This window comes from Geospiza fortis, unplaced genomic scaffold (genome assembly GCF_000277835.1).
Source record: "Geospiza fortis unplaced genomic scaffold, GeoFor_1.0 scaffold176, whole genome shotgun sequence".
Classification (NCBI taxonomy): Eukaryota; Metazoa; Chordata; class Aves; order Passeriformes; family Thraupidae; genus Geospiza; species Geospiza fortis.
Window position 1 is genome coordinate 542,009 of NW_005054514.1, and position 11,258 is coordinate 553,266.

Sequence of the window (11,258 nt, forward strand, 5' to 3'; positions counted from 1 at the left end):
AGAGCCCAGAAGAGCTGCAAAGTGACCAAATCCAAGGCCATCAGACCATCCAAGAAGGAGAATTTCACTGATGGGAACCAGACACGGTCACCAAAACGTGCCCTGAAGTGCCCCAAAGGCCCCGAGGAGAATTTGTGTCCCCCCCAGGGGGCTGCTGGGGGCTGGCAGCTCCCTGGGGGCTGCTCTGGGGCACTCGGGGGGGGTGTGCTCCTCACGGAGCCCCCCTTGCCCTTGCACACCAGGGAGGGTTTGTCCAGCAGCCCAGCTGTTCCCTTGGGAAACGACTTCTCCACTCCTGAGAGGGACACAGTGGAAGGAGAACCTGATTTTGGATGGTCTGAGCAGAGGAAAAAGCCCCTGGACTTTGGTGCTGTGATAGGTGCTGAGTGTGGGATTGCTCAGGAAAGTTTTGGAACACGACCCACAGGTGAGGCTGGGGTGACAGATGACTTCTGTCCTTCCCAGAGGGGCTTCTCCAGAAAGGCTCCAGTTCAGGGCAGATTCAGGTGATCAGAGTTTGGATGTGCCCAGGAGCACTCTCTGAGAGGCTCTTGCTGCAACATCCTCACAGGACATCCCACATACAGGGCAATGGTACCGTTTAACTGCACAGGTTGTATCCTGCTCAGTGAAATGCTCCCTGTTTGTCTCTTCAGTCAGTGAAGTGTCCTGAGTTTCACAAGGGAGTTGCAAGACAAATTCTGCAAGTGTTGGTAAACACTAACAAACAGTTGAAAAGCTGAAAGGCAGACTGGGTTTGTGATTATTTGATGTGCTCAGGGAGATTTCTTGGGCTGAGCAAGTAATTTTGGATCAGAATAAGTGGCATTAATCAACCTTAAAAAAGATTAAAAATTACCATTTTAAAGCTTTGGGTATTGCAAAACATTTTTGTGGTTTTGTGCTTTGTTTTTCTTTTTAACCTCTCCTTGTGTCCCCTTTTCAGGGACTTCCCCAACTTCACTAAAATTTAGGAGAAGATCAACCATTGGTTTGAGGGGATCACCAGAAAACAACACCCTGATCCGGTACCTGGCCCAGCACAGGAGCAGCAGGCAGAAAGAAACTTTCAGCAAGGTGAGACCAAATTCCGGCTGGGGAACTGCCATTCCCTGAGGGAGCCACCTTGTGCTGGGAGAAGGGGACGTGAGTCCTGGGAAGAATCCAGCAGAAGGGACAACCATGGCATTAATTTGCTGCTGTCCCTTGGTCACTGACTCCAGGACAAGGGGATGTTCCAGGTTTTGTTTACACTGTAGAGGCTGGTATTTCTTCTCCATGTTGAGCATGCTGATAAATTTTAATTTTTGTTACTTTCCTGTGTTTGCTGTGCTTGGTTTTTGGGTAATTAAAGTGTTGCTGGTTCCAAGTGAAGTCAATTTCAAGCGTGAGTGACTTGGTTAATCAGATTTGTTCAGAACTTGAACTATTCTGGGCTGTCACAAAGCAAATTCTAGACTAGAGGAACAGATTAAATGCAATAAAATGTACCAGATTTCTGGATAGACTTCCTTTTTTCCTTTTTTTTTTCTGTACAGATATAATTGCAGCCAGATTAAATGCTAGATCCTTTGTATTTTATGTCGAAGTGCAAATACAGAACAGAGAAGCTGCAATGGTGAGGGAAGAAATGCCTGATAGGATTCATTTTGTTTTGGCAGATCAGTCCTTTTAAACCTGCAAATGTGAGGTCACTGAAGGATAAGATCAACACTTTCCAAGCCTCCTTTGAATCTCTGCACGAAGCTGAGGGGGAGCCTGGGCTCTCACACCTGGGGGAGCCTTCCCAGGAAGGAGGTTCCTGTAAGTTGATTAAATATCCTGCTCAGTGATTTACCTCAAATATCAGCTCTTCCCTTAGGCTGAATGTATGAAACTGGAAATGCTTCCTGTAAAACAAAATAATCTTCCTTTACTAGGCTTGGCACAGGTGTTTGTGCTTGGTTTGAGGTTTGTTTGGTTTGTTTAAATCATCTTAATGCACCCTGATTAGTGGTTTCTCTGAAAACTCATGGTTTTGGGTCTCTGTCCTCAGTTTTAGTTCCTAGATTTGTAGTCTTTGATGGATTTCTCACTGAGCATTAATGTTTTTGCACTTTTTTCCATGAAACAGAATGGTTTTCATTTTACTTCTGTTATTGCTGACCGTAGTAACATTCATATGAAAAGAATAATTTATTTTGTTTTGAAGGTTGGTAATGTTATTTTCAAAGTAGATCTAAAAAATGTGTTCTTCTCCCTGCCTAGAACATTTCTTCACTTTTTCCACCTCTTGATGAAGAAATACAAAAAGAGGATTCATTGGAAAACCTGAAGTTTGTCTTTGTGATTTGTTTGGGTTCTGTTTTATTTTTAATTGATGCAGCTCAGAACAAAGCACCTTTTAGAAAAGAGCCAAACCTGGAGCAGTGGAGTGAAAAGTTCATGCTGGGCAACAGAGGAGCTGCTTTGAAAGAAAATTTACGAGAAAATTGGACCAAGAGCAGCAGGAGTGAGCTCAGGATCTGCAGCATCTTGTCCCCACAACGAGCTGGGACTGTCACTGAGCCTGCTGCTGCAAAGGTGCTTTGAACTGGGGAGAACCTCTCAGTTAGACATTAAAATAGACAATTTCTTCATTTGCTAAGGATTTAATTAATTAAGCATTTTCTAAGCATTTCCCTGGGTGCTTGGGGAAAATAAATGCAGCTGAAATAGTGGATGATGGAGAAAACTCTGAAATCCTTGTCTGTGGGATTGAAACCCTCCATAGTTTGTGCTGTTGTAAAAATCCTGTAACTCTTTCTTTAGGAATGGGTTTGTGAGCAGCAAAATCCTGTTAAATCCTTGGACCCTGCTGTAACTGGAGATACCCTGGAAACAGGCCTTGGTAAGAGGATTCAGCACTGTTATAATCTTTGTTAAATTCTCATTAGGAAGTAAAAGTGTTGGTCAGGAAATGTTTCAGCTGACATTTGTCACTTGGCCTACAATTTAGGATGCAGTAGAATCCTGATGTAACTTTTCATTCATGTAGTGCTCCTTTTTAGTATGTTTTATGAATTTCTGAAAATAACAAATGTACATGTCGCATAAAAAGAGCCAGAATTTACAGACTAGTGGATTTTTGTGGGGTGTTTCTGCACAGGATCTGAGGAGATGTGTGTGCTTTTATACTCATGCTTTCAGTACTAAAGTTTTGTCACTTTTCCTTCAACACTTCAGTGTCCCAGCTGTGTGCTTGCTCTGAAGTGGCCAGGTGTGAGCACAGTGGCACTGGGGATGCTGTGTCAGCCCGCAGCAGGAGGAAGGCTGGGGCTGTGGAAGGTGTGAGCCTGGCAGTGCAGGCTGGGAGCACTCCCAGCACTGACCTCTGCCAGAGCAGCTCCCTGCTGAGATCCATCCTGAAGAAAACCCCAGCCAAGGAGCTCCTGGACAGCACCAGGGCTGATTCAGTGCTTGCACCAAGGAGGAGCTTCCAGGTGCTTTGGTGACTGACTGCTGTGGCTTGGGAATGGTTTGGAAATGGTTTGGAAATGATTTAATGCTGCTTGGTCATCGTGGGAGCTTTGCTTGGAGCTCTCATGTTGGGAGAGGATCAGGACTGACCCAGCTGCACCTTCAGCACCTGAAGGGGTGTCAGGAAAAAGAGAGACTTGACAAAGGTCTGGAGTGCCAGGAATGGCTTCAGAGTGTCAGAGGGCAGGGTTAGGTGGGATGTTGGGAAGGAATTGCTCCCTGGGAGGGTGGGGTGGGGGATGGAATTCCCAGAGCAGCTGTGGCTGGCCCCGGATCCCTGGGAGTGTCCCTGACCAGGCTGGACAGGGCTTGGAGCACCCTGGGGTAGTGGGAGGTGTCCCTGCCCATGGCAGGGGTGGCACTGGATCATTTTAAACTTCCTTCCCACCTGAATCATTCCATGAAATGAATGGTTTTGAGTTTTATTCATGCAGCAAACAAGTACAGGTTAAACAAAAGGACTGGTTATTAAATCAGAGAACAATATTCTAATTAATTTTTATTGAACTGTATTTCTTAAATTTGACAGGAATACTTAAATAGTGTCATTGATGGAGGAGGAGATGAATCTGCTGCAGTCTCCAATTGTGTAAGAGCCTCTGAAACATTGCAAACAGGTCAGATTCCCCTTTCTAAGGAAAAAAAATCCCTTGGCTTTCTTTATTTTTTTTAAATAAGTCAACAATTGGGATGGTAAGGTTTTTGCCTCTTTGCTATGTGTAGTTATTGGTATTAATCACCACTGAATGACCTCCTTGTGGCATCCTGCTGCTGACATGGAAAACAAGATTGCCAAGGAAAGGCATGTCTATCAAAAAAATGAATCCCACCCCAAAGCTTCAGAAAGCCTTGAGCACCTCAATAGAATCCCTGATTTTTGAAAGAGTCTTACACTTTTCAGCTGAAACTTGGGTGACAGGTAGTTGTTTTTAGTCTCTTTCTTCCTTGTTTTTTTAATAAATCCAGAGTGACAATCCTGGCTGGCCTCACAGGCCATGTAAGGATGGTGTCTTGCCGGTTGTTTGCGTGGGGATTTTTAGGAGAATATTTAAATCTCTTGCAAAGCTTCTGCCCTGTGCCAGTTCCCCTTCACTCAACTGTTTATTTCATTTTATTCCAACAGAGAGAGCTGACAGTCAGAGCTCCAAAACACCAAAGAAGAAAAAAGTGACTTTTGGGGAAGTTCTGAGCCCCGAAATCTTTGACCAGAGCCTGCCTGCCAACACCCCCTTACGCAGAGGAGCCTCCCCTGGGTGTGCCCAAGGGCAGAGCCCCTGGGCAAGGCCCAGTCTCTCCGAGGAGCCTCTGCCCCTCCTGGATTTTGGCTGGGATGAGGTGAGTTTGTTGGTCTCTGTTCCCTGTCAGTGCTCAGTCCTTGGTTCATTCCCCCCAGCCTGCTGGGTTTTGTGACGAGATTGCTAAAATGTAAAAGCAGAGTCTGCTTGGAGTTACAGACTCACACTGAGAAGTTGAGTTTTTAGGAATTCTGAACAGCACTTTGGCATGGAGAGCTGTTTCAGGAGGTTTCTGAACCTTGAGATGTTTTCTCCTTCACTTTTTCTTATATTTTGCTGCTGTGTTTCTTTTTGCCGCACAGAGCAAAGATGTTTTCTTTAAGGAAACAAAATAAAACCACATTGTCTACAAAGACTGATGGACAAGGTCCATCAAATATCTGCTGTAATTTATTGCTAAGAAATGTCATTTTCTGTTTGAAGGAAGGTGTTGAGCCTCTCCCAGAATTCCTGGAAGGTTCAGAAGCCCCTGCAGAAGCCCCTTCACCTGTTGAAATTGCAGAAGGTAACCCCAACTTGTGTTTTTATCAGTAGATAATGAATTTTTTGTACCTGAAAACTGAAAGTTGAGGGGTTTGTTTTATTTTTCTGTTTGTATTTTTTTAATACAGGGGATATATTTCAATTGTGCTAAAACTTCAATGCTAGCATTCAAATGGAAAGGTTTTCTGAAGCTCCTTGCAGTAGCTGCAGTGTTTACCTGAGCTTTAGGTTAACTGGATCTTATTTAGACTTGGGATATCATTCTATGGAAATTTTACTGCTTAAAGGAGCTTTTTTTAGAGTCTTGATTCTGATACTGTAATTTTTATGGCTTAAACAGCAACCCAACAACAAAAGAATTGAGAGTGGGTTGTCCATATTTATCTATGAAAGCTTTGGATGTTCTAATTATTGTTACCAAATCCTCCCAACTTGCATTTTTCTCTGTTTTGTAGAGCAAGGTAAAATTTTTATCTTGCCATGTTTGATAGTTCTCAAGATTAAGTTTCCACTCAAGACTAAAGTGGCTGAGTGCACAGTATCAGAAATTATGTAATTTCCTCAAAATGTGATTAACTTGCATTGAAACTGACTAAAAATCCTTTTTTTTCATTTATAGTAGCAGAGACTGACAAACCTGATGTGGTAACAACTCGTTCTTCTACTAAGAGGAAGGTGAGTTTCCTTGGTGATAAAATTTATTTTGTTTATTTGAACTTCTTCAGGCAGAATTGTTCTTTTATCCTTCTTGATGCTTAAAAAAGTTTTTCCAGCCTCAGGTATGAGGATTGTCTATATCCAGGTATATGGAAATACCTCCTGTTAATGCCTTGAGGAAATGAGATTTTTCAGTGAAAGTGATTTTCCAGTTATTAAAAATACAGCCTGATACTTAAATTGACAGTTTCTATTGAATTTTCCAGGAGCTTTTCCAAATAATATGACAAAATGTTTTGGTTGCTGGCATTTCAAGGCACAGAATTGATTGTACAAGAAGTGCTTTCAGACTGCAGTGTTGGACAGCTCTGGTGCGAGGGGAAGGCAGCAAATAGAGGAATATACAAAAAGTAACCCATTTTCTTAAATAACTGGAGATAAAAAAATTACTGCATTTTCATTATAATACAAACAGGACTGGATTGTACTGTGGGAAATAAGTCTATAATATTTCATTCCCAGTTTTGCCAACCTCTAATGAGGCAAGAAGAGATTAATTGCATTTGATTCTTGTGCCTGTTGGACTCTGGGGGTTTTTCTGAGCAGCTGGTGCCCCCAGACACCCCAAATGCTGTTCCTCAGCAGTGCAGGGCCGTGGCACAGGACCCTGCTGGGAGCAGCTCAGGAGCCACAAACACTGATAACGACAAGGACACTAAAAATCCAAGGAGCAAGATTCAGAGACAGAAGAATCCAACCACAGCTGCTCCCAAGAAGACCCAGGTGAGTGCCAGCCACTGCAGTTGCTGAATTCTGCTTTTATTTTTATTTATTTCTCTCTCCTTGTGTCCTTCAGGATTATTTTGATCTTCCTGTTGCTGCCAATATTTTCTTCTTCATCCCCATCTTGTTTTCCTGCATTTCCTGCCCCATCCCTTTACTGATTTGAGGGCTTGAATTCTTGTAGGGCCAAAAGGATCTTTTTGGGGATAGGTGTTTGTGTGTCACTTTTCAGACTGGAGGGCCAACAAATGAGTTTGTGGTTCTTCCCTTACCAAGTTCTTGCAGAGCCATGTTAGAAAAGTAATTATTTTTTGCTTATGGATTTCTAGATTATTCCGTAGGTGGCAGAAGTAGTGGAACCTTCCTTTTAGGGGAAACAGTTGTCATCCATCAAAATCCAGTAATGGGGTCACTTACTGAAAAATATTGTAGGGAATGATTAAAATTTCACTGTGCTTTATTCTCCTTCTCAATCTTTTCAGAGAAAAACCCGCCCAAGCTATGGAAAAAGAAGAAAGAAAAAAGTCAAGAAATCTTTGTATGGGGAAAGAGAAATGGCTTCTAAGAAGCCCCTTCTCAGCCCTATCCCTGAAATCCCAGAGGTTTTCTCTTCTGTGTGTTCTCCAAACTCACCAAAGGCAGATGCACTTTTTACAGGTAATCTGGGTTTTAGTTTTGTTTTGCTTTGCTCTTTCTGTTCCTTTATTTCAACAGTTATGCAAAAAATATTTCTACTTTTAATTGCTTCTGTAATAGCAGAGTCTGGAGGATCTAATAAATTAATAATGTCCAGCTGATAAATTCAGTTCTTGTTGGACTCCGGTGTAAATCTGACCAAAAATCCACCTCTTTACTTTGGGTACTGCTATTTTCATGGTCTTTAAGCTGGTGAGTTGGGCATGAAGAGTGAAGGGACGTGCAGAGCATTCTGTTGGGTTTGTTCCCCACTGTTTATGTGGGATGTTGTTTAGAAGGTTATTTTTACATAGGTAAATAAGTATAATAAGTAAAATAATTTATACACAAAGTAAAATACCATGAAGTTTTCTTGTAATACATAAAGATGTTGTGCATTCAGTGAATTAACCACGTGTTTGCTCTTGTTCAGAGGGTGCAGGTCTGGGTGATCCCAAATGCAGGGACACTGCCCAGGAGCCCCAGGCTGGCAGGATGCGTGGGAAGGGGCTCTGTGCAGCTGCTCTGTGCCCAAGCCCTGGGCTCCTGGAGGAGGCAGCAGCCACCAGCCCTGGGCCTGGAGACTCTGAAGTGCCGGGGAGCCTGGAGGCAGCTCCTGAGGTAACTGCTGGGCTCAGGGAGCACAGAAGTGATGTCTGGGGGAAGGCACTGGGAGTGGTTAAACTGGGACCAGGCGGCCTGCAGGCCATGGAGCCTCCGTCCTTGGAAGGAGGGGTTGGGCATTCAGAACTGAGCTGAGCCTCTGAGCAGCCTGGGCCCATGGCAGGGGGTGGAATGGGATGATCTTTAAGGTCTCTTCCATCCCTGGCCATTCCAGCATTCTCTGCTTCCCAAGCAGCCGCCTCCCACTGAAACAGAATCCAGCCTGCAGGATTCCCTGTCAGGCGTTGGGATTTTGGAGACTCAGTGGTAAGGAGAACAGTAGCCAGTTCAGCTGTTTGAAACCAGTTTTTATGGAATACCTCTCGCCTATATTTAAAAAAATATCAATTTTTTTTATTTATTTTATCCCCCCAGTTTTCAAATAGTGTGCCAGATGCAGAAGGTGATTTTGATACATCTGATTATTTCCAGCAAGGCAAAGAGACTCCATGTGAAAAAGAAGCAAAAGAAAGCAGTTCCTTAATAGAAAAGGAAGAATTAGAAGGAAATCATCTAACTGGGCTGGAAATTCTGGAACAACAGGCTGTGCAGGAGGGTGCCCAGAGAGCCAGGTGTCCTCAGAAGGATTCTGGCAGACGTGATCCAGCAAGGAGAAGAAGCAGCAGTGCCTTCTACTTCCCTCCTATTGAAAACTTGGAAATAACTGGGGCTGATCTTCCAGTCTGCTCTTACAATGTGGAAGAAGTTTTCTCAGTCCCCCAGGCCAAGGAGGGGTCCCTGCAGGCCTGCAGGAGGAGGAGCAGGGCCAGTGCTGAGCTCAGGGTGAGGCGCAGCATGAGGCTGAGCAAGGATGCAGCCAGCAAGGGACTTGCCTGGATTCAGCTTCCCAGTGAGATTCCCAGGGAGCCCAAAGCCAGGAGGAGCAGCAGCACATCCATCCTGGCAGGATCTGAGAATATTCACCACAGGGAACACAACCCCCTCCCCTTCCCAGCCCCAGGGAAGGAGAATGAGGGCTCTGCTCCCCTTGCTGCAGGTCCTGGCAGGAGGTGGAGGAGGAGAAGCTTCTGTGAAGCCACAGCTCAAGAAATGCCCTGGGCTGCCACCCAGAGAAGGAGAAGCACAAATTCTGTGTGTGGGAAGAACAGGAGTGACCAAAAACACTCAGAAGCAGCAGAAACTCTTGAGCTGAGATTGAAAGATGTTTCAGGCATCTCTGATTTTCTGAAGTGAAGGTGCTTCTTAGGCCTTGTGTTGTCTCTCAAGTGCAGTTTTCTTCTCTTTCCCACTTGTATTTCCTCATTTATTTTCTTATTCATCTTCTGGGTAACTTAGAACTCATTTTCCTTGTCTTGATGCCTAAAATGCTTGAAGATCTGAACTGTGTGGCAGACTGGCTCAGAGCATTGGTCTGGTACAGTTGTGGCAGGTAATGAAGAGAATTAAAAAATTCTTCTCCCTGATAAACGTGGGTTTGTCTTTAGCAGTTAAACCACCGAGTCAAATGTGTCCTTCCAGCTACCATTGCTCCAAGGCTTTGTTTCCCGTGTGTGTGACCATTCCCTAGAAATTGCTGTTGAAATCTGCATATATTTTCTTCTAGATTGCAAAACTACACTCAAAAGAGATTGTCTGCAGTGAATAAAGGAATCCCTTCCTCCTCTTCCCTTTCAAGAAGTGGGGAACCTGTTTCTATCTTCTGAAGAGGCTTTGGGACATGAGCAGAGGTGGAGCTCCTTAGAGTAGGATTTAGAGTTCATGAACAATTCTCTGATGTCAAGGGTGGTCATTAAAGAAAAAAAAAGCTTTTAGATCTTTATTTGTATAAATTCATCTGACAAATGAAATTGGCTGAGGGGAGAGAAGCATTCCTCACCAGGAAGGCTGGGCTTCATTTCCAGCCCTTCCCAGCCCTGCGTGTGTGTCCTGAGTCCACCCCTGCTGGCCCCTGTCACCTTCCTGTTTGCACTTTTCTGCTTGGAACAATGGCATAAGGAGTGAGGACTGCAGGTGCTCTGCTCCAAGCTTTGCTGCTGCTTTCATTTTTCATCCTGGGGTGTTCCAGCCCAGAGGGATGCCCGTGCCAGCCTGGAGGAAATGGCTTTGTGTCCAACAGTCCCTTCTGTGACCTGGTTTTTACCATGAGTGATGTGGGACAAAATCCTTTATGTACTTGGCTGCTTTTATAGAGCTTAACAGAAACCAGAGCAGTTGGATTTTTATACCTCTTTCTCCCAAGACAAGAATTCCTAAAGCAACTTGAAAGAAACTCCACTGTTTAAGCTGTTTGAGTTACAGAATCATTGGGGTTGGAAAAGAGCTTTAAGATCAGAGTCCAGCACTGCCCTGTGGCCCATAAACCACGTCCCCAGGTGCCACATCTCCATGTCTTAAATCCCTCCAAAAACAGTTGCCTTAATGTTTGGCTTGGGGATTTGCTTTGGGGTTGGGTTTGGAAGCAGACTGGGCTGGATGCTGTGCTTGGCTGCCAGGAGAGGGCAGCCTGGGCTGAGCTTTCTGCTTGGAAGGGACCTGGAACAGAACATCATGGACAAAATCTGAGAGGCTGGCTGAACTTATAATGTAAAGCTTAAAAAATAAGGAAATTAGTAAAAATAGCTGCTCCTTTTACTGTTCAAAACAAAGCAGCTACTGAGCTGTGCACTGGAATTAAACTGGGAAAGTGAAATGATGGGCTGGAATCAGGTGTGAGATTCATCTGGAAATCATTTTGTGCTTAAACAGATTCAAGCTGTACTTGAGCTGTCTGGGTGTTTCTGTGCAGCTTTTAGGTACCAAATCCAACCCTGGGTGACACTGGGGCTGTCACATCCTGAATATCAGGCACTGGTGAGACCAAAGAATTGTCCTGGAGGAAGAGACAATAAATTCATGTGTGATACAAGAGGGGTTAATCCCAATTGCTGCCCAGAGCGCTGGGGGATGCTGCCCTGAGCCCAGCCCCAGCAGCACTGGGAGCTCTCCCTCAAGGTTCCCTGAGAGGTCCCCAAGTGCACTTCAGCTGGGAGGTGGGAGGAGGAGAACAAGGGTAAGGAGAGGAAAACAAAGCTTGGATTTTCCTCCTGGCACAGCTGGGTGGAAAAGGATTGTTAGGGATCATTTGTGGATGCTTGATGGCAGTGCCAGGGTGGAGAAACTTACAGGAAAGGAAGAGGTTGCAGTTCTTTCCAAGAAATGTCTACTTCTTTATGGTGCTTTTTAGTTCCTTTTGTCCTTCTCTGG

The 11,258-nt window shown here is 44.5% G+C and overlaps 1 protein-coding gene across 1 annotated transcript in view; it reads left to right on the forward strand.

Moving 5' to 3' along the window:
• Positions 1-9,478, forward strand: part of CDCA2 (cell division cycle associated 2) — a 10,487-nt gene extending 1,009 nt beyond the window's left edge. Inside the window, 14 exon segments of the mRNA XM_031063571.1 lie at positions 1-427; positions 947-1,077; positions 1,662-1,803; positions 2,366-2,562; positions 2,791-2,869; positions 3,205-3,461; positions 4,028-4,115; positions 4,622-4,833; positions 5,217-5,298; positions 5,896-5,951; positions 6,579-6,716; positions 7,199-7,373; positions 7,825-8,012; positions 8,487-9,478. The exon segment at positions 1-427 is cut by the window's left edge and continues 9 nt beyond it. Coding sequence (XP_030919431.1) covers positions 1-427; positions 947-1,077; positions 1,662-1,803; positions 2,366-2,562; positions 2,791-2,869; positions 3,205-3,461; positions 4,028-4,115; positions 4,622-4,833; positions 5,217-5,298; positions 5,896-5,951; positions 6,579-6,716; positions 7,199-7,373; positions 7,825-8,012; positions 8,487-9,248 — 2,934 coding nt within the window. The 3' untranslated portion in view covers positions 9,249-9,478.
• The last annotated feature ends 1,780 nt before the right edge of the window (positions 9,479-11,258 follow it).